Here is a 23,383-nt window from a genome sequence, read left to right as displayed (position 1 = left end):
AGTTTAAAGCAGGTGGATGAAAACATGAAGAACATGATGGGTGCGACGTTGTGTCCCGGAGTGTGTTTTTGGCTTCTGGTACATCTGTGGTCAACGCTTCCTCCTGTTGTGACAGCAGAGATGAGCTGATTGTAGACGCCTCCTATCATTTAGTCACAACACGCACGCAGCACGGAGACACAACAACGGCCGGGATGATAAACCAACAGAGAGAGTAAAGGGAGGAGAGAGAAACTGTACAGAAAAAAGAAGGCTACACCTTCACATGATCGGAGACACACACACACACACACACACACACACACACACACACACACACACACACACATGAAGCGTGGAGTGAAAGTGTAACGCTAAAAGCTTCTTTGTCCATTGTCCGGTTGCCTTGGGTTCGTTATCACACTAATTTCCCCTCTTTCTTCCCGTTTCCACTCCTCTCTTTATCCCTCTGTTTTCCTCTCCTCCTGTAAAAAAACAAAGAACATGGATCTGATTAAGAGGAATCCAGATGTGCCCCATTGCCCTTCTGGGACCCCCCCCCCCCCCTTTAGGCCTTTTTATGACACCCATGTTTGCAGCTTTTCAGCTGCAGTTTTGCTCCGTTACCAAGCTAGAGAGAAAATAAAAACCCGGTTAATGGTTTTACCGCCGTGTTTCACATAAAATCCCATAGAGGTGGGCACAGGTGAACATTTTCCATCTTTGCATACAGCCTATACAGTCAGTTTACAGTTTTAACAAGGTGTTTACATGCACTGTATAAGGAGACACGTCACTTTCTCTCTTTCCCTGTTATATCAGACTAACATGTCTGATATAACAGGGAAATTTACTTTTTCTGTTTAAACTGATTACTTAATTCAAATGACATACATTTCCATAATATTAAGCTGAGATGCCTTTAAACTGCATGTTTTGCAGTACCCTTCCATAAGGTCCTCATAATAGCTTACCGAACACTGACCCATTATTCCTGATGGGGTTTAGATCAGAGTTTTATGATGGCTACTTCAAAACGTTACTTTTGTCATCCTTGAGCCAATTAGTAACTGATTTGGGGCTATGCTTAAGGGTCTCTGTTAATGTGGAAGACCCACTGGTACTGAACCTTTAGCTTCATGGCTGATGTCCAGAGATATCGTTTCATTACATCCACATAATAATTCTTTGTTCACGATCCTGTCTATTTTCCCCCCACCCACCCCCAGTAATAGGATGTTTTCGTTCCCATAATTCATAGCTGAAAAGTTCTTCTCAGGCCCCCTGATTTGAAGTCAGAGAGCGAGAAAGAGGGTTATTTTTCAACCATAAGCTTTGTCAACGAGAAGGAAAAGGATTCACCTTTTTACTATTATGAACTCACAGCATCGTTATGAGCCTGTAAGCAGGTTATCATTGAAATACCTGTACGGAGGGATACTGTGGACCATGATGAATGTGGAGAGGATCTTCATCCTCATCAGCTTGACCAGCTTCGCCATCCGTGTTTTCTTATTAGGTGTCTGTAGTCTGTAACCCTGCTTAGTTTTAGCATCTGCAAGCCAGCTGTGAGAAAACATCCCCAGAATAATGAAGTGAGAAGGTTTTGCCGCTGGTTGTTCTAGTTTTCTACCTCGTCCAAAGCTCTGGCGGGCCTGTGCTGCTGAGGCCACATCAGTGCCTGTTTTCACCCCGACAACAATAGCCCCCTGTTGTTCCTTCCCATTCTGCCTCCTCCTTTTTCAGTCCTCTGGCATTCCCATCTCCGCTCTAGAGTCCCTAAGCTTCCCCCTTTCAACACCCTTCTCTGTTTTTCCACTTACGTCCAGCCCTTCTGTTTCCCCATCTCGCTGCCCCTTGAATACAAACACAGTGCAGGTTCATTCAGATCGCCTCCTAAACACGCAAAGGTCTAGCAAGGCCAAGTGATAAAACGTGTACTAATTGATGCACAGCGCAAGTTAGCATGAAGGTAGACTTTAGTTTAGGGATCCGCTGTTTGGCGGTAGGACTGGAAATAGAAATGGCTGTAGTCTGTGAGCTGGTTTGCTTTTAAATAAAACCAGACAACCAGTTGCATCTATAAAACACACTGAAAGATTTTCAAAAACCATAAACAGTTTCCTGTGTAAGTGCAGGGGAGGTTTTCCTCTCTGCGTGGACATAAGTATCCAGGCCTACAGGAAGAACAGGACAGTAAAAACTGCATTCAGTGTTCCTCCTGCTTTTCAACCTTAAAGCACTGAATGAAATAAGCATAAATCAGCAATGTGTAGCAAAATAAATAAAGATGATGTCTAATGATTTATTAAAATATACAACACAAAGGAAATATTTTGTAACAAAGTTCAACTTTTGTTGTGAGTTTTGAATTACAAAGAAAACATCTAGATGAACATTTTTCAAATTCAGTCTTAGGGAGAGTACAGATATATCTCTATATAATTTAAAAGAACAATTATCGCCCAGTGGTTTGGAAGACAATTGTAATGAGTGTCGGCAGTTTTCCATCTAACCTTCTGTATACCTGTTTTAAAGATGACTGAAATTAGATTTAGAACTATAAGGGGATTATAATAAAAAGGACTATATCTACAATCTATTCCACTTTCCTGAGTTTTCCTGAGCTTTGAAGCTCTAAACTCCTTGTCATCAGATTCATTATGTTGACAGTGACAACAAACTTCACCACAGGAAGTTCAAGAAGCAGCTTTCGCAAGTCCAAATTCCCACAATTCAGGGTCAGGATAGTTTGATTTCCCTTTCTTTTTTCTTTTATGTTCTATCTGAGAAAACACTCAAGTAACAATTTTATCCCATCTAAATTTTTCAGATAAAACATATTATAATATCAGGTAAAGATAACCTAAATCAATACAATATGCTGCTTTCAAATGATAACAAAACCAACCTAGCCCTTTGTGGAAACCTGAGTTCAATATCTATAGCCACACCCAGGCCTGATTAGTGTCTCACATGTAGAATAAATAAATCGTTCAAATAGAACCTGTCTGACAACATAAAGTAGATTCATAGATCTCAAAAACAAACACATCATGCATTACAGTAAGCAAATTTAAGAACAGGTGGGAAAAAAGTAATTGAGATCTATCAATTCGGAAGGGGCTAAAAAGCCATTTCTAAAGGTACGTTTATACCGAATGTGAACAAGACTAACGGCCTTGTTCGCATTCAGTGTGAAGGCTTTGGGACTCCAATGAACCACAAACTGAGAAAGCATGAAACAGTGGTAAGCCTTCTCATTGTGGCCGATTTACCAATATTAGCCCAGGAGTACATGGGCGACCCATCAAGGTGGTCATATTAGAATCCAAAACAACAAATAAAATACTGCAGATGTTACTAGCCTGGGTAAACATCGGTATTCATGATTCATCAACAACAAGAAGAGTGAAAACATGATCCATGGGTTAGTTCCATGCAAAAAAAAACAAAAAAAACTCTGCTGCCCAAAAAGTCATTTGATGGCGGCAGTACGATGACCTGTGGTACTTTGTCTCACATAGGACCCAGACAGCTTGTAGCTTGGGTGACGATGTCGCAGGGCGTAGGAGATCTTCCTGTAACCGGTAGGTTGAAGATAAGAACCCCAGCTCCATCCGTCTCAGTCATTGTGTCCTTGGGCAAGACACTTCACCCACTTTGCCTGCTGCTGGTGGTCAGAGAGCCCAGTGGAGGTGATTGTATGGCAGCCTCGGTTCTGTCAGTCTGCTCCCAAGGCAGCTGTGGCTGCAATGTAGCTCCCCGCCGTCAGCGTGAGAATCTGCGAGTCACTGACTGTAGTGTGAAGTGCTACTAAATGAAATCATTTGAAAGTTGCATTTTGTATTTACTCAGGCTCTTTGTGTAATTTGAAAAATACTTTCATGATCAATGATAATTTTTTACAAAAAAAGCAAAGAGAGAACTTACTTATAAGGAGGCAAATGCTTTCTAACAGCACTGTTGTTTCTTAGTTTTACTGTTTTCTGCACTTATGCTCCCTGTTGTGCAGTTTTTAATACAAAATCACAGGTTTCTTCCCCCTCTTAGTTAAAGGTCTGGACTGATGGAATTAACTATTTTTAAGTTTTTCTCTTTTTGTCACCATTCTGCATTTAGTGTTGCCATGTCTTCCTGCGGCAGAGCTGCTGAGCTAAATCTGGAACCTCATCTTTCACTGCAATGTATATAGGCTAGTCCCAGATTAGTAAGTGAACTGGGTTAGTTCTTCCAGGGCTTGATCTGTTGCCTCTGGGACAATGTACTTTCTCCCATTAAAAATGTGTCCCTCGAGAAGAAATACACTGAACAGACTAATAACACTGGGAATGGTGTATTGAGACAAGTGGAACACATTCGGGGTACAAGTTTTTCTTTTCATGCTCATTTATTTAACTCTTCAACCACAATGTGTTATGCAGCCCCCTCATGGCAACAAAGCTGTGCATAGCATGGATGCTATATGAGTTTGTGTTGCAATAGTTTTTGTCAAATGTTTGAGACAGCCCCAGTTTGAGCCCTGTTTGTCAAGGATAAAAAATTGCATTGAAGTGGGTTGCAGTCACTGAAGTGTTGGACTCCTCTGTAATCAGGACACAGGTGAACTCATTGTTAACACTGTTACCTTCTATTTTTGTATGTGTAGGTCCCAGAGTTTTACTGAGATGGCACGGGAAAGTGGAAGTCACTGGAAAGCAGCGCGGACCGTCCTGTCACTGAGGGGCTGGGTAGGGCGAAAGTTGTCCCCCAGCAGCCCGTCATTTCCTTCAAGTAGCTCCGCCCCCTTGACATGTGACCGTAGCCTCCGAAACTCCTCAATCTGCAAACAAAGAAGTGAAATCATTTGAGTGCATCATGTCTCTCAGTTCCTCACATAATGCATTGCGCCTGCAGGGGAACCTGAGAGCAATGCTGATGTTGTTGGATTATTCAGGCTCATTTCCTGTTTAAAGGGTTTTAATTGTCAAAAATATTAATGAGAAACCGAATTAGAGTCATGTCACTGTGGTACATATTTCCATCAAGTAGAACATTTGCTCAAATAGGCATGGCAGATGGGACGGCCTATGTTTTTATCTCCGATCTTCTGAGGGAACAGCTTATGGTTTTGTCTTTCCTGGGCCAAAATGGTAAAAATCAGGGCCATAAACAGAAAGATTTGAAATACTTCCTTTTCATGTGAAATTGCAGCAGCTGTAGATTGTATCACTTCTACCATAGAGATTCAGCCACATCGCTAAAACAAAGAGCAATGCTTGAACTGTTTTGACCTGGGTTGTGTGTGGAAACTTTTACAGCACCCTCTAAAAGTGCAAAGGCTGTGGGCATGGCAACTGCTGTCTGACATTTATTTGCACAACGTTCACTCTGCACACATGCTCTCTGTCTTCAATTGATAATAGCCGGATGTTTGAAGTGTGCTTTTTTTTTTAAGAAGGCACGACTTGCTGTTTTTTTAAACACTATTTAGTCCATTAAGCTGAAGCATGATGAGAAAGCCACACGCTTCCAAATAAGCACCATACAACTCATGTATGATGTTCAGTGCATTTCATTTTGAGCACCTTAAATTATTTGGAGTATTTCTGAACATAAATAGCGATACTGACAGCTGTTGAACAGTTAGGTTATTGGTTTAGACCAGGGAGAAAAACTTAGGGAGGCCCAGAGGCAAATGCAGCTGACAGATGGCTTCTCACAATCAAGACAACGGGGAAAAGTCCTAGAGTCCAGTAATCTAGAATAACATGAGAATTTATGAGGGGATTTGAACATTAGCAATAAAGGGATCATTAGGACTGATACAGTAAGGAGTGCAGCCATACATGTATGAGCCGCAGATGCAGGAAACTTCAAGGCTGAGCTGCAGGTATTCTATTTTGCAAACTGTCCCAATTTTGTTTAAGCAATCACAAGAGAGATATGAAAGTTATTAAGTTTTCTCCCAAGATCAACTTTTTGTTGTTGTTGTTTTTTCCAGCATCACTACCAACAGATTAATCAGGTGTAATTATGTCAGGGAGATTTTCTTGGCGCACCGGTCCCCTCAGCTCCATTTGAGCTATGTTTAAACACATCCTACCTAAGTGTTGTTATTGACCATGTAGCTTTAATGGATCCTACAATAACCATCTCGTGGTGTACGTAGATTGATGTCTAATCACTGAGGAGAGGCCTGTCCGCTTAAGGTGGAGCCAGCCGGGGATGCAACAACAGAGCTGCTAGCTAGGTTTAGCTTAGGGCACGACTACATCAGTGTTGCCTTTTTCCTGCTAGTGTTCATCACTTGGATAAACAGATGTATAATTTACAAATGCAAGTACACTTTCTGTTTGCGGTAAGGCGTATTGTGTCACTTCCTGTTTTCACGGTGTGAATTGCGGTCTGTTGCTCCAGACTCTCTCGCTTTTATCTTTAATCTCTTTGCTGTAACATCTGTTTTTAACACATAAGCACTTTTAAAACATTTTCTGTTGCTGCACATCGCTCTTGGGAACTCGTCGTGTTTCACATGGTTTGCTTTTCTGGAGTGGTAAAAGGACATTAGCCTAGCTTTAGCCTAGCCTAGCTTTAGCTCCACAATGGCTCCTTTTCCTACTATTACTTCAGCTTCTCCGTCTCTGTCTAAGTCTCCCCCTATCTCCTGCTCTCTGTGTCAGATGTTTAGTCATTCCTCTGCCTATTTTAGTGATAACGGTACTAATAAATGTAGTGTTTTTGTAGCTTTGGAGGCGAGGGTGTCAGAATTGGAGACCCGCCTCCGTGCTATGGAAAAACCAGCTGATAGCCGCCCCTTTGCTAGCGCGGAGCCAGATAGAGTTACTTCACGTAGCGGTCCTCCAGCAGCACCCGAGCAGCCGGGTAACCAGGCCGGTTGGGTGACGGTTCATGGGAAGCATAGCTCCCCTCTGCGTTTCAAACAAGTTTTCTCCACTCAGCGACACACCCGCTGAGAAGCCGACCCTGGTGATTAGCAGCTCAATAGTCAGAAACGTGGCACTAGAGACACCAGGGACTACAGTTAAATGCCTGCCATGGGCCAGAACGGGCAACATCTTACCTGAAACTGCTGGCTAAGGATAAGCGTAAATGCAGCAAGATTGTTATTCACGCTGGCGGTAATGACACCCGGTCACGCCGATCTGAGGTCACTAAAGTTGGTGTTGCTTCGGTGTGTAAATTTGCTAAAACAATGTTGGTCTCCGTAATTTTCTCTGGTCCCCTGTCTAATCTGACCAGTGATGACATGTTTAGCCGCATGTCATCATTCAACCACTGGTTGTCTAGGTGGTGTTCTGAAAATGACGTGGGCTACATTGATGGCGAACTTTCTAGGGAAAACGTTAGTATAAATGAGTCAAGTCCCTCCAATTATTCAAATTTCCACATTCCCAAATCTGTGGGAAGAGGAGGAGGAGTGGCAACCATTATTCAGTCTGATTTATTAATTAGTCCCAGGCCAACTAATCACTACAGTTCTTTTGAACATTTAACCCTCAGTTTCCCTCATCCAAATTGCAAAGCAATAAAACCTCTTCTGTTTGTTGTTTTGTATCGTCCACCAGGCCCTTACTCTCAGTTTTTGGATCAGTTGTCAGACTTCTTATCTGATTTGGTGATAAACACTGACAAGGTTATTATAGTTGGGGATTTTAACATTCATGTTGACACAGAATGTGATAACCTTAGTGTAGCCTTTAAAACTATCCTAGATTCAATTGGTTTTGCTCAAAATGTGCATAAACCGACGCACTCTTGGCTCCATACTTTAGACCTTGTGCTGAGATATGGCATTGATTGTGAAGAATTAACAGTATTTCCTCACAACCCTGTCCTATCTGATAATTTCTTAATAACATTTGAGTTTAATCTAACTGAGTTCTCCACCCCCAAAAGAGGGTTCCATTATAGTAGATCTTTATTGGACAATGCTGCATCAAACTTTAAAGAGTTTGTCCCCCTTTTAATATAGTGAGTATTGCAGGAATACCCTGCAGATAGCAGCAATGTTGTTTCTTCCCATTCACAAATAGATGTCTTTGTTAACGGTGTGACTTCGTCATTGCGTTCTACATTAGACAATGTAGCTCCCTTGAAAAAGAAGGTGATTATTTACAGGAAGTTGGCTCCCTGGTTTAATTCAGAGCTGGGTTCCTTGAAGCACAATGTTAGGAAATTGGAGAGAAAATGGCGCTCTACACACCAAGAGGAATCCTACCTAATCTGGAGGGACAGTCTATTGTATAACAAGACCCTTCATAGAGTTAGAGCAGCATATCTTTCATCATTAATTGAGGAGAACAAAAATAATCATAGATTTCTCTTCAGTACAGTTGCCAAACTTACACCGAGTCATAGCTCCGTTGATCCATCCATTACCTTAGCTCTTAGCAGTAAAGATTTTATGGGATTCTTCATAAATAAAATTGATTCCATTAAAAATAAAATAACTGGCATCGTCCCAAACATGATTACCTCGTCCTCAGTAAGTGAGGCAGCATTGGAGGAATCTTTAGAACCTGCGCAGTGTCTGAACTGTTTAGAAGCAGTAGAGCTTTCGGAGCTATCTAAAATTCTAGCTACATCTAAACCTTCTACCTGTATGTTAGACCCAATCCCAACCAAGTTGTTTAAAGAGATATTCCCTCTGATCAGTGGCCCTATTTTAGACATGATTAATCTATCCTTAGTAAATGGATATGTACCACAGGCTTTTAAAGTAGCTGTTATTAAACCTTTACTTAAGAAACTTTCTCTTGATTAAGATGAGTTAGTAAATTACAGACCTATATCTAATCTTCTTTTCTTATCTAAAATTTTTGAGAAAGTAGTTGCTAAACAACTTTGTGAACATTTACAAAGTAATGACCTACTTGAGGAGTTTCAGTCAGGCTTCAGAGCTCATCACAGCACTGAAACGGATCTGGTGAAGGTCACTAATGATATTCTCATGGCCTCAGATAATGGACTTGTGTCTGTACTTGTCCTGTTAGATCTCATTGCTCCATTTGACACAGTTGATCACAATATTCTCCTACAAAGACTTGAGCATACTGCAGGGATTAAGGGGAAAGCATTAAGATGGATTTTATCTTATCTGTCGGACAGATTGTTTGTTCATGTTAATAATGTCACGTTCTGTTCTGGTTTATGTTTATTATTTGGTTAAAGTAGCTCTTTTCGCCCTTGGATTTATTTCCGTTTTTGGATTCTAGTTTAGCCCCTTTATTGTGTTAGTTATCTGGTCCCTGTTTTAGCTCTGCTTTTAGTTCTGTGCTTGGTTTGCTTGGTTTTGTCTTAGGGTTATTTTCTAGTGTCCTGTCTGCTCCCTTAATCACTCCCACCTGTCCTTGATTAGTTTCCCTCCGCTCACCTGTTCTATCCGCCTATTTAAACCTGCCTTAGTTCTCTGCTCCCCGTCGGTTCGTCACACTTGTCACCCTGCCTCAGTTTGGTAAGAGCTCCCAGCACATTGATCCTGTCTGTAACCTGATCTGTTTTGTTCTGCCCAGTTCTGTTGCCGGTTCCCTGTCAAGTTGTCTGGATGTCTGCCTTACCCTTTTTGGACCCTGTTCTGTTTGACTGTTTTGATTCCCTCTCCTCACCTTCCCTCCATTAAAACACCGTCAAAAGCATTTCTACAGTGTTTGGCTGAATTCTGGGTTCTTCACCACATCATTCATTACAAATAATAAATCTTCTTCAAACTCTAGGGTCACTTGTGGAGTACCACAGGGTTCAGTCCTTGGACCAATTCTCTTTACTATATATATGCTTCCAATTGGAAAAATTATCAGACAGCATGGGATTAATTTCCACTGTTATGCTGATGACACTCAGCTATATTTATCCATAAATCCTAATAAATCCAATCAATTACTTCAACTGCAGTCATGTCTTGATGACATCAAAGCTGGATGACTTTAAATTTCCTGCACTTAAATTCTGACAAGACAGAAGTTGTAATTCTTTGGACCAGTCTTTACTATCAGGAAGTCCACAAAATGCAGTTCAAAGTCTTCAGCTGATCCAAAATGCTGCAGCAAGAGTTCTGATGAAAATCAATAAGAGGGATAATATTTCTCCAATTTTAGCTTCCCTTCACTGGCTTCCTGATAAATCAAGAATAGAATTTAAAATTCTTCTTCTAACATATAAAGCCCTTAATAATCAAGCTTCATCATATATCAGAGCTCTGATTACCCCGTATGTTCCTAACAGAGCACTTCGCTCTCAGACTGCAGGTCTGCTGGTGGTTCCTAGAGTCTCTAAAAGTAGAATGGGAGGCAGATCCTTTAGCTATCAGGCTCCTCTCCTGTGGAACCAACTCCCAGTTTGGTCCGTGAGGCAGACACCCTGTCTACTTTTAAGACTAATCTTAAAACTTTCCTTTTTGACAAAGCTTATAGTTAGAGTGGCTCATGTTACCCTGAGCAACTGCTATAGTTATGCTGTGGCTTAGGCTACTGGAGGACATCAGGGCCTATTTTTCTCACTCTACTGATTTCTACTGTTCTCCAGTTTTGCATTGCATTGCATTGAAATGACTGTTGTCATTTCAGCTTTTAACCTTTTGCTCTCTCTTTTTTTTCTTCATAGTAGGTACACCTGGTCTGGCGTCCTGTTAGCTGTGACATCATCCAGGGAAGACAGATCACCCGCTATTACCATCTAATGTAGAACAGATTACTGGATCAATGTGTGCTTCTATGCTTTTTGTCTCTCTAGTTGTGTCTCTGCTCTGTCTTCTGTAACCCCCAGTCGGTCGAGGCAGATGACCGTTCATACTGTGCCCGGTTCTGCTGGAGGTTTTTCCTTCCCGTTAATGGTCAGTATGAGGGATTGCTGCAAAGCCAGGGACAATGCAGACGACTCTTCCTGTAGCTCTACGCTTCTCCAGGAGTGATGCTGCTTGTAGGGGCTTTGATGCAATCAACTGGATCCCTTATATTGAATTGAATTGAATTGAAAGTACGCACCATATGGACATCTGCAGGTAACACCAAACTGTGGTTTGGTTATTGAATGCCTCCACTGCAACCCCCTGACTCTATAGGTAACCCAGCTGGATGTGCTAGCACACACGCAGGCTAACATCCTTCTGTTCTAAAAATAAAAAACGGCTATGAAGCAAATAGTTTTTGCTCTTGCTCACAATTCAGTGAATACATTTCTTTTTAGACTACTTCTCTTTACACAGGAACATGGAAATTTTAAGCTTAAGCTAAATATTGATGTTAGCCCAGGAGCCCTTGCTAATGCCTCAATTACGGCAGAGACTCGACAAAGTAGCCAGTTGAATGCACGCCCAGAGCATCAGGACCGAATCACTCTCTTAGTGATTAAATCTCTTATAAACTGACTTGTCCAGCCTATAGAGGCAACTGCAGTAAATAGACGATAATAAACTTTACACATTGGGCAATTGTAAGAGCATGTATGTGGAAAAATAAACAATATTTAACTTGAAAACTTGCACTATATGCACCTTTAAAAAGTTAAGTGGTGGAATAAAATGCTATTATACAGCTTTAGGATACACATCCTAGATGTCATACTTCTCGAACTTGCAGGTGTTTAAAACAAGATGAGACCACAAGAAAGACTTAAGTAATAATGAATAAGTTTTATTACAGCAGTAACACAACCAACTGCTGCAGTGCTATCTACTGATGTTAACATCCAGATCTGTTTCACAACAGTGGAAGTTGCCTTGGAAGTTATCAATTTATCAGAGTGAGTCAATCATATTAATCTGTCCATATCCGGATTTGCTGCAATCAAGAACCGCTAATAGCTCATTTGACCTGCTTCCAATTGTTCCATTATGCTGAACCACAGGCAAAAACTAGCTCTAGTTAAGTGCCCCTGCTAACACACTGACACAGAATAATTAGCTGTTTACATCCTCTAAATCATTCTGTGTTAGTGTTTGCAAATTATTTTCTATACACCTTTTGCTATTACATTATTCTTAATCCTCACTTTAAAAATCAATACGACTATTTTTATCACAAAATACAAAACTTTGTTTATGTTTTACGATGCGGATGTATTCATATTTGGTTGCGCAAATCAGAGAAATGTATTGTCTTCCATTTTTGTCCGTTTTCTTCTGTTCTTATGCACCCACATGGCCTGAGGCAGGACAGCCAGAATTCACTCTTTGTGCTCACATATCAAAGGGTCAGCGAGCCAAAGTGCAGCCAAGATGAAAGACATAAATAAATGTCAGAGGGTTAGCACCTTCATCTATTACAACAAGCCTTTGGAAGAGAGCCACGAGTCAGGCAAAGGTTGAATTAAAGTGTAAATCAATCAAAGGCAACATGGCAGACTTATTGATTAGTGGTGGGTGGAAAGGCTTCCTGGAGCCCGCTGTGGTGGATGCCAGAAAAGTCAGAGTTCGTGATTCTGTAGGATAACAAAAGTCAAAGAAGGATCGGATGTCTGGATTATGCAGTATGTCTAGTTATGAAAGGATGTAGTAAATAAATAGATACCGGTAGGAAAGGGAATCAAGTCATTTGAAGGCAAATCAGCCATCGGATGATTAGTCACCTCGGATTTTATTGCTGTAACTTTCATTTGCTATGTAGACAAATACATAATTCTCCAGGAGTGATGCTGCTTGTAGGGAATTCAATATAAGGGAACCAGTTGATGCAATCAACTGGTTCCCTTATATTGAATTGAATTGAATTGAATTGAATTGAATTGAAAGTACGCACCATATGGACACCTGCAGGCAGAGTGCGAAATACGGGGGGCGCATAATAAAAAGCTCTGTGTGAAAGACCTTAACAGATTTTCTGCTTGCCTTGTACTCATCAAACTGGGATAAATGACTTTTGTTTGTTCCCCACCTGATCCAGAAAACCAGTTCCCTTCTCCTCTAGACATATTAAAATGACCCAACACACCCACTGAAAAGAATAACTAGAGAAATCCAGGGGAAATTGCTGTTAAACTTCTCTCAGGATAGTCTTTCCAAACTTGTCTTCCACTTGTAACACTTTCTTGAACTTGAACATTTCCATCATATCTCATTTGTATCATCTAAGGCCTTTAGCCTGAAAGTAGTACAGGTGTCCATATCCATATCGCATATATATTCCATTAATTCCTGTGACTCCTGCTGTTTTCCATCTCAGTCCATCAAGGAGTACTAAATGTTTATGTTGCACAGTGATTTTCAGTCATGTTTGTACCTGTAGCTGTGAGATGGTGAGGGGGTAGCGGAAAAGTATCCAGGTCACTTTTTCACTGCAAGGTGGCGTGGTCAGAGATCCTTCGTACACCCAGTAGTCTCTCAGGAGCGGGTCTGTTGAATAAATTAAACAAATGTAATCCTTAACTATACTGTGTCAGATCTAGTCATGTGGATGGAATTTAATTCAAAGGGGAATGAAGGATTATTCTGTATTTTCTAAAGGTTCAAGAGAGGCACAAAGCAGGTTCCAGTTTCAGGAACTCCGAAGCACAGAAGGGCTTATAAACATCTCACTACTTGTCACTTTTAACAAAGCCGTTTTGGATTTTGAGGTCCAGGTTAATAAAGTGTTTTCAGAGGTGATTTAATCCTAGTGGGGTAGTTGCAGTTTCATTACCCCGCATGGCAGCTTGATATAGAAATCAGCTCCATAAAGACACAGTAAGAAGAGGGAAAATAGAAAGGAAAATGACTTTTCATCCAGGTCCAAACCTTTTGAATGTTTAGCATAAATGTCACATTGCTATTGAGCTTCAAACGGTTTGTTTGAGCTGTTCTCTTTGTAATAAAAAATTATACAATGATTCTGATTCAAAATCAAACATATAGACTCATATTATAATAAAGGCCCCACTGATATTTTGTTAAATCTCCCTTAGAAACTTACAGACAAACTACACGCTTTTGTAGCCATCAACAAGGTCCTGGAAAAATTCAGCCTGGATAGCTCTCAGATGGTAGAGTCCATTTAAAGGGGTTGGTCTCCTGGTGAAGAGCCTGATTTTAGCAATTGTTTTGAGGCCAGTGCCCTTCCATAAGCTTAATGATAGAAAGCTTAATCCGTTTCCAAACCAATTTGGAGGTGTGTCTGTTGTTTTGTCTGAACTCCCAGTTGTGTCCAAGGTTCAGTCGTCTGCTGGATTTAAGGTAAAGTTAAAAAGCTTTTGCTTCTCCTCCCGCTGTACTTCTCCCTCTGACAGGAAAAGACCCTCAGCATGATTCTACCAACACGAGGCTTGAAAGCTTGAACGGCATTCTCTTGGTGCATTCTGTTTGTGCTTAGAAGCTGAATTTTCCATATTCCCAGTTGCAAAAACAGGAATGTCATCTGAAAATGGAATTCCAACTGGGAAATTTGGCGCTCGCCAAGCAAGTTTTTTGTGTTCAGTCAGAGTTGTGTGCATGTTGAATGTAGTGAAAGTATAGAATATTTATTAGCACATCTGAGGGTGTGGATCCTATTAAACCATTGTTACAAATATACAGTGATACATTTACTTGTGAAAATGTTCATTTTGTTTTTAAATTCATAAGATGAATTGAAGTGCTGCTTGTATTGCTAAAAACTGTTAGCACAACAAAAAGTGAATATCACTGTTTTCCAACACACAACCAGAATGCTCTCATTTTGGAGGTGATCCTGGATCTGTATCTGGCCCCAGCTTGACTCATCCAAACATGCTTCTTGTCATTGTGGCCAAATATCACAAAATCATTTTTTTTTATGAGGGCCAAAATTGAAAATTCACATTTTTGTTCAGCTTGGCGGCATCAGTTTTGGAGGTAGTGCTTCTTTCTCAGCCAGCACCTTCTTAGTCCATGGTGGTGTTAAGCCTATGACACAGTGGCCAGTGGCTCTGATGTCTCAGCAACTTCCAGTCCCTGAATAGTTCCTGAGAATATTGGTTGAAGCCTGGACACAACTGGGTGATGATTACAAACACACATCAAAATTGGTTTTAGAATGGAGCCGCAGGCTAATGTCGAGCATACAACTTCAATTGAAAATTTTTGATTTCTTTGTCTAATCGATTTCAGAAAACCATTTAAATGAACATGTAGTGGGAGCACTGGTTTCACAGAGGTAGTGTGCGCGACCCATTTACGGAGGCCTCCGTTCTTGATGCCAGGTCTGTCCCAGGTCAGACTCCCAGCCCGTGGACCTTTGCCGCATGTCTTCCCCCTCTCTTTCAACCCTGTTTCCTGTTAGTCCAACTTTCAAATAATGGGGACGAGTGGCAAAAAATAAAAAATAAAATGACAATAATTATAATATGAAAATTAACATGTAGCAGTTCTGATAAAGAGTGGTTAAATACCGCTCAGAATTATGGCTACAAAAGTTACGCTGTCAAGGTCCGCACTGCTCAGGGCGATTGAAACACATATTATGGAGCTTAAAGTAATATGTTTGAGCCTGTAGGAAAAATTTTTACTAATGTTGCACCGATACCGATACCAGTATCGGATGGGCCCAGATCCAGCACTAAAATGGTGGTATCGTTATCGGCAAGTACCAACAAATAGGGCACCGATACCATTTTGATGTTTGTATGTCACTTGAACGCAGCCTTCTCTCTCCCAACTACTATTATACATGTTATATAAGTTCATGAAAGTTGCACTATTTTGGCCTTTGAGAGCCAAAAGTACTATTGTCACCCATTCCAGGTAGGCAATAAAAAGTTCTACTACCCTAAGTAGTATGCAGTTCTTCATATATATATATACACACACATCAGTTTCAAACAGATGGTATCAGTATGGTATCGGCCAATACTGCACAGCCAGGTATCGGGTATCTGTATCGGTATCGGGGCCAAAAAATGGCATCGGGGCAACACAAATTTTTACCATATGGATCAGAAACAATCAACAATTATTTAATTCCAAATAAATCTGAAAGGTTTTTTCTGCTTCAAAACTCAAAGCACTCCGACTTCTTTTATCATTTCAATACCGAAATTGCTAAAGACCTGTTCTACATGGGATTTTTCTATTCTATGTGGCTCAGATTTACACAGGTTGCATCCAGAATCAGTGTTAATCCCTATATGCTACATTATTAGGGGTCTAATTTATATGGTTTGATCAAATATTTATTTAAGAATCTGAAAAATGCAGATTAGAGATCAAGTAAGTTTTGCCTTACCAGGTAAGAGTGTGTTGGGGTTGAAACATGGGATTATCTTGTTCTTCCCCTAAAGGAAATACATTGTCAAAAAGAAGCAATTACACTCATAACATCAAACCTTACACCAAGGTTCTGATTAAGCGCTTGACTTCACCATCAAACCGGGTTCACCTTGTACTGCAGGTCTTGGAGAACTTCAGTGATGGCCTTTAGACCCAGGTGCTCTTTGCCAATCTGATAAAAACATACGCATTTTGGGTTTCAGTTCACACTTAGCAATGTTGCTGGTGACTGTTTTCACAATGTCAGCTGCGTTTTCAGCAGAGATAAGTACATGTTCTGTTATCATACCGGAAGAAAAGCGGAAGAAGAAAGTAGAGACATTGTAGAAAAACAGGACGTGTGAGGTCAGAAGCAACACTGAGATCTCAGGATGTTGGGAATGTTTGGGTTAAAAAGAAGAATGAGGTGTTTTCCACAGGTGGTACCACCAAGGTCATCACAGAGCCGAGGTATTTCTTTGAGTCTTTATCCATCTAACAGGAACCTGGGGTTTATTCTCCATGAACGTCACGAAGACGAAGAAAACAGGGGATTCCACACAACCCTTGATGCCACTACTGACCAGTCTGACTCATACCTTAGCTGGCTGATTCATACGGAGATTTGGGCAATTCCTCATGCAGGAATACACAAACTTTCAAGAAACATGGGAAAATTTTCCCTTCTTCAAGGCAATTATGTTTATTAATCCATTAAACATTGCAAATAGACATTTTGGGTAACACCGTATAGACATAGCATTGTGACAACTTGTTAAATAGTGCGTTGGTCCCACTTTTGCTGCTAAAACAACCCTGACCTATGAGGCCATCGGTACCAATGGACCTCTGAAGGTGTGCTGTGGCATCTGGCACCAAGATACTAGCAGCAGATCCTTTAACTTCTGTAAGCTGCTAGCCTGGCCAGCCAGACTGACTTACGCCGCAAATACGGCATGTCAGTCTGGAAAGCCGTTGGTAGAGCCCAATTTCAAAGGCGGGACTAACAGGGTCATCAGAAACAGGGTAGAACCAATCAGATAACTACAGTAGTGATGCTAACTCCAAGCAACATGCTCTGTTTTAGCCCTTAGAGCAGCCAGTTGTTGAGTTTTTAAAGATATGTCCAGCTCGTTAAGGATATAATAAAGGGCATCATTGAAACACCGCTCTGCTGTGTTATGGTTATTGAAAAGCGCTGTTGCATTATGGGTAACGCTGGTGCTAAGACCACTTCCTTGGACCACTTTGAGTAGATAATGACTACTTCAGACCAGGAAAACCTCACAACAGCTGGAGTTTCTGAAATATTCTGACTTGTAAGTCAAGTTGTTTGTCAAACTCACTCAAATACTTACACTTCCGTTTTTCTCCTGCTTCTAATAACAACACTGAGGACAAAATATTCACCTGCTGTCCACCAACAGGTCCCATGATGAAGAGATAATCATTGTTATTCACTTCACCTTTGTCTTATTTATATTTATTATGAGGTTAACATTGTGTTAATTAAGAATATACGAAGATGTTGCAATTTAGTGGCTATATTATTGGAGAAAGACGACAGGCATACCTAGAGGCGGCCTAAGACTGTTTGGGGGCTTAAGCAGAATTTGTTTTGAGGCCTTCAATTCAAGTTCACGTTATTTTTTTAAACAAATTGCATTATATGAATTCTTGAGGCAAGGTTATGTCTCAGATTCGCTCGTTTGGTGTCCTGACTACTGCGTTTCCATGTGGACTCAGTCGAGCAGAGAAGAGGGGAAAAGTTCTCATTTATTCATCATTGGTACATTAGCAAGCTGCTCTGCCCAGGAAATGTGACTGGTGCACAGACACAAGCAGCAGAAATGAATAAACTAATTAACCTCATGCTTTTGCTTGATAGAACTGCCAAACTATACATAGCTTCCTCTGTAGGGTTGCAACTAGAACATCTTTCAGTTCTTTTAAATCTTCAACAAAATTGGATTGTGAAGAATTTTTATCTCTTCTGAATTTTTATTATAAATGTATTTACAGACTTAAAGGTTTTCAGATCTTTATTCTGGGTGTTTGGTCAGTCACTCTGAGGCGGTCCTCTGTTTCCATCAGACTGTGTGAAATAAATGTTTCATTTCTTTCAAATATGTCTTAAAATGCGTATAAATATTTGTAAAGACACAAATATCACAGTATCACTCAAAGGACATTCTATACCTTCGTTTTTTTCTGTATTGGTAGTTAATATATGTTCTCTATTACCATGATGAATTTATTAGGAAATATTTATAAATGTGGAAAATTCAAGTGTTGATCTAAGTATCTTGAATGAAATACTCACTAAGAGCTTCAAACTCTCGACTCAGTTACCTGGACAAACAGTGCTATGATGAGGACTCCATTCTTCTTCCCCAGAGCATCCTCTAGCGAGTTAAAGAGAGTGCTGTTCCAGTGAATCAGATGGAGCTGTGCACAAAAAGACAACAAAACATAACTTGCAGCTGAAAGGCCATTTCAAGTCTTTAACACGATGAGCACGCAAAGAAACGCCAGATAGTGTATGTATGACTAAGAACTTCTCTTCCTGTAAAGACAAAGAGTCTGGAAACTACCACACTGTTAAACTGTGAAAATGGTTTCTGACTTCTCAGTTTAAAAAAATCTAATATAACCAAAACTTTGTGAGGGATTAATTGAACAGCTTGATAATTTTTGACTGTAATTTGACTACAGCTGGTACAGGGTATTTAAATGCAGTGTATAAAAATACACACAATGATTTTTCTCACTGTCTGGTATGAAAAAAACGTTTCCTGTTTCGGGTCACTTCGGATTACCAAAAGTATTTCCTTTTGTCAAATGCATAATCTTACACAACCCCTGAAATTACTGGGCCTTAAAATATTTTGGGAACACCCAGATGATGATGTCGTAGCTTTGTAATCTTCTGAGAGTTCAAAACACACCCTGCGAATTCACTGAACTCGCATCTGCTCATGTGTTTCAAAAGAAACTCCTCAACCATGCTGCTTATGTGTGTGACTGAATGAGAAAATCCAAATAAGACAGCCAAATGGTCAGGAAAGTAAATGGTAGACCTCCACAGGTCTGGTTGGCCCTCGGGTTGAGTTGCTCAAATAATTACATGCAAGAATAAACGTCACAGGAAGGCTATCGTACTGTTTACTCTCCGTTTGTGCACTGGTACATTTCATAAAATGGATAACATCATGAAGAAGGAGGCCATGGAAATATCTAAGGAACATATTAAAGCTTGGGACAAAAAATGGCTCCTCCAAGATTTTGATCATACCACCAAATTTAGTCATGACAACAAAAGTTACAGTATTGAGGAGGGGGGGGGGATATCACAAAGCCCTGATCCCTGTCTCATTGAAAGTTATGCAGCAGAGTTGAAAAGGTGTCTAATGAGCAACTTGACCTACCAAGCTCTGTCACACCAGTCCTGTCTGGAGGAGCAGGTCAAAATTCCAGCTAAATAATAAATAATATGAGAAGTTGTGAGAGGAGACCTAAATAATTAGTCAGAAACATTCAGTTTGAAATAGAAATGCAACCAAAAGCTCATTGCTTTACTTTGCAATTTTGCAACTTTGCAATTTTGAATTATGTAAAATCTTTTCTGTGTTATTATTCTGGCATTTAGTGGATAGAGATAGTTTTGATCCTGACTGAGGTAAAAAAAATAAATTTTAGTCAGATTTAAAAAAAAAAAAGAAAGAAAAAACAAAGTGTGTTTCTTTTTATACAGAGTATCTAAACCTGCTTTCAGCTGTATGGCGGCAGCCTGCCAACCTGCTGTTAGTGCAACCAATGTCTGCTCGCATGTCAACAAGCCACTTTCCATCCATCAGCTACTTTCCGTAAGATAAGCTAATAGACAGCATTAGGGAAACCATCCTCACTCTCAGGAAAGGACTGGCTGTGAACAGTCCGATAACTACAGTTTATCCTTATGTTTTATTTTGTTTTGCAATACATTAGATACATTTAGAAGCTGTAGGCTTATTTTAAATGCATAACCCACAGCAGCTAGATTAAAAAAAGAAAGAAAATGTTCTTTAAAGAGGCAGCAAGCATTGCAGGTGTTAGATACAGTGACCTCTAGTGGAACAGAGTGTTAACACAAACAAACTGAATACCACCTGGCCTGCTGTGATCTTTCTTACATGGATATGGCAGCTTTGTTTTGCATGGAGGACCTGTTGTGCACTTATGGGCAGTAAATATCTTACCTGAGACTGCAGTAGAAAACTTACTTTGATTAAACAGATTAGTTTTCCGGCTAATGGCTCATCAAAGTGGGCCCAAGTGCAAAATGAACTTCAGTTTTGTCAAACCAACACCTGTTTGTACTGCACACTCATTTACATTGAAGATTATGGGTAGCTCATGGTCCGCAATAAAATAAAAAAACAAAAAAAAGTATTTTCTTGAACTGATGTGAATGTAATTATTTTCTCATTTCTTTCATATTGTACCTGAGTTGCTCTTGTGTGATTTGCTTTATATCTTTTGATTAAAGAAAGTCGTCGATGCAGTCTGCGACCCAACATGAACCTCTTTTACATTCTCATTACTTAATAAACACCCAAGAAACAACCCATTTTGTCTTCCGCACTCTACGAAATCCTCCAGCATGTTCAGTGGCCTGTGTGTGCTTTCAGAACATGCTGCTGAGATCACAGAAACAAAGGGGCATGTATCATGACTTGCTAGCTTTTACCTGAGAAACACACAATAGGTCTGCAGGGGATTTGTCTGTATGATAGTGCTCGTGCAGGCTGTTTGAAAGGCATTCAGTGCTTTAAATGCAAGCAAAATGGTTTTGCTTCATGCTATGATCCACATCAGATTCTGCTGATCCATGAGATCAGACAGATGCTGGAGGATCATCAGTTGTTTCAGCTCTGTTTGTATGTATGGACTGTGCAGCTTCTGTCTTTACACCATATCACTGCATCACAGAGCTCCTCCCAACATGGATCAAAAGATGTTTCCATATGGACTATGACATTTTTACATTAGACTTTATTTTAACATAGAAGACATTTGCTTTGCTCTTGGCTTGCAGCTGTTTGCTGAAAAACAAATCTCTGCTGCATCAAAGTGAGAAACTAAAGACCCATCCAAAGACAGTAACGACACATCTTAACACAGTAAAGGGACAAGTAAAGGTTTTACAAAGCAAATGTTGTTTTTCTCTATTTGTTGAGAAAAAAATGTAATATGGAAAATTTTCCTGCGGACTTTTAAAAAACTCCTTGGTTTCAATGTGTACACTGATATCTGAAGATTAGATTAGAACAAGGATGCAGAGTCCCACTCTTCCTTTTATGTGTGCTAAAAACCTCAACCACAGTGAAGTTGTTTTGATGGTATTTTTGTCAGGTCTTTCAGGTTCCACGCCATCTCTCTAGCCTTCAAACCACATATGCCAATAGGTTTGCACTGTGGCTTGAAGACTTTATTTCTAGCTATATAGGCAAAAGCAATCTGCAGCCCATTGTCTGCCCATTACCTCTTAACAGAACACTACATAAGAAAAATAATTATCCGTTTATAGATATAATTGGTAATCCTGTTCAGAAACACTTCTTCTTATACTAAGTGAATGGTCCTTCCAATCTGACAGAAGTAAATACATTATGAATTCAGAAAAAGGAGGTTAAAAAATCTCTGTGAGAGCTGCAGACCTGTAAAATAACTCTAACCCTAACCCTAACCCTGGTCAGAGTTTTGTTCCTGCTTTTATTCCCCCTCTGTCCCTCAAGTTCCAGGGGTATCTCCTTATCTATTGGGTGTCCCACGTCCGCTCACATAGCAGTAATATGCATACACGTTCCTTGTTAGTTTCCGCTTGCTGGGTGCGCATGTGCACTTCTAGTGTTTATGTATCCGGTTAGCTTAGCAGTTAGCTTAGGTGTTAGCCATTCATTGTAGCTCCGCTGCTCGCACTGTATACTTTGGACATGGCTGAGAGTCGCAAAAAGAGAACTGTGTTCGTCTTTATGAGAAGAAGAGGAAGGCCGTAGTAGAAAGAAATAAGACCGGAGTGGATTTGGGGCAGGTAACCCCCAAATACACTCCGTCTTGGCCATATGCAGTTATTCAAAAAGAGACTTGGGGGCTTCTGCCCTAGCTGCTGGATGTAGTCACACAAGTCCACACTCCCTGACTTTATAGCTTCTACTTGGTCATAAGACCATTTCAAGCTTATTTCCTGGCTCATCTACTTTTGGTTCAGTGTGCAGTGTATCTTTCTTGTTTAAAATGTCAAATATATTGAAGAAAGAAGACAAGAAACAAGAGAGCCCCAATAGCTCCATATCGATGCTGCTAACAACAAAGCTAGACAAAAACAAAGAGGCGCTCTAGCGGAGTTTAAGTAGACATACGCTAAACCTGAGATGAAATTGGACAATTTCCAGACCACGGTTGATGACCACCATCAATATATTGCCAAATTAGAAGAGTTTGCGGACTCCACTGACGGTGATATGCAGGATATTAAGGCTTTGCTTATCGCTGTGCTAGCGGACAATGCTAAGTTCAAGTCATGCTAACCGACCTGTTTTCCCCAAATAGACATTGGTACAGTTGAGGCTCTAGGTAGCCTCATTACCTAAGCAGAGGTTTAGGACGCCATTGGCACACTTCAGAGTCATAAATCGCCTAGGCCTGATGGCTTTACAGCCAAACATTAACATACTTTTTCTGATCTTCTTGTCTCTCTATTATGTGATGTGTATAATGAAGCATTCACCTGCAGTCATGTCCCAGGCACCCTTTTTGGAAGCTACAATCTCTCTTCTTCTGAAAAAAGACAAAGACCCTTTGCTTTGTAGTAGCTATAGCCCAATATCACTCTTGAACGTGGACTTCAAAATTCTCGCCCTGTGTCAGCAACATGTTTCGTCGCCTATTATAGCACTTGACTAAACTCGTTTCATGCCAGGCCGGCAATCTTCTCACAACACCAGGCGCCTTTTTGATATCATCCATTCATCCAACTTTCATTAGGTTTGAATCAAGTTTCCTGTATGAAGTAATGGCTAGGTCCAGACTCAGTGAATCCTTTTTTTTTTTTTCTTAAACTGTTTTACTCATCACCTAAGGCCTCTGTCCGAACTAATAATACTTTGTCCTCCCCTTTTTCGTTATGTCGTGGTTCCAGACAAGGCTGTTCACTATACCCATTACTCTTCACTCTGGTGATAGAGCCACTGG

At 40.4% G+C, this 23,383-nt stretch overlaps 1 protein-coding gene across 3 annotated transcripts in view; it reads right to left on the bottom strand.

Moving 5' to 3' along the window:
• Positions 1-314: 314 nt before the first annotated feature.
• The window catches only part of ca8 (carbonic anhydrase VIII), a 41,747-nt gene continuing 18,678 nt past the window's right edge, over positions 315-23,383 (bottom strand). For all 3 annotated transcript variants that reach the window (XM_036134917.1, XM_036134916.1, XM_036134918.1), the window contains 6 exons: positions 18,503-18,598; positions 16,281-16,343; positions 16,128-16,176; positions 13,194-13,306; positions 4,607-4,801; positions 315-464 (listed from right to left, as the gene is read on the bottom strand). In XM_036134917.1, coding sequence (XP_035990810.1) covers positions 4,667-4,801; positions 13,194-13,306; positions 16,128-16,176; positions 16,281-16,343; positions 18,503-18,598 — 456 coding nt within the window. In that variant the 3' untranslated portion in view covers positions 315-464; positions 4,607-4,666. The remainder of the gene's footprint in view (positions 465-4,606; positions 4,802-13,193; positions 13,307-16,127; positions 16,177-16,280; positions 16,344-18,502; positions 18,599-23,383) is intronic.

The sequence above is a fragment of the Fundulus heteroclitus genome, unplaced genomic scaffold (genome assembly GCF_011125445.2).
Source record: "Fundulus heteroclitus isolate FHET01 unplaced genomic scaffold, MU-UCD_Fhet_4.1 scaffold_94, whole genome shotgun sequence".
NCBI classification, from domain to species: domain Eukaryota; kingdom Metazoa; phylum Chordata; class Actinopteri; order Cyprinodontiformes; family Fundulidae; genus Fundulus; species Fundulus heteroclitus.
Note: the sequence above shows the minus strand (reverse complement) of the source record. Positions and strands in the feature narration are given on the sequence as shown.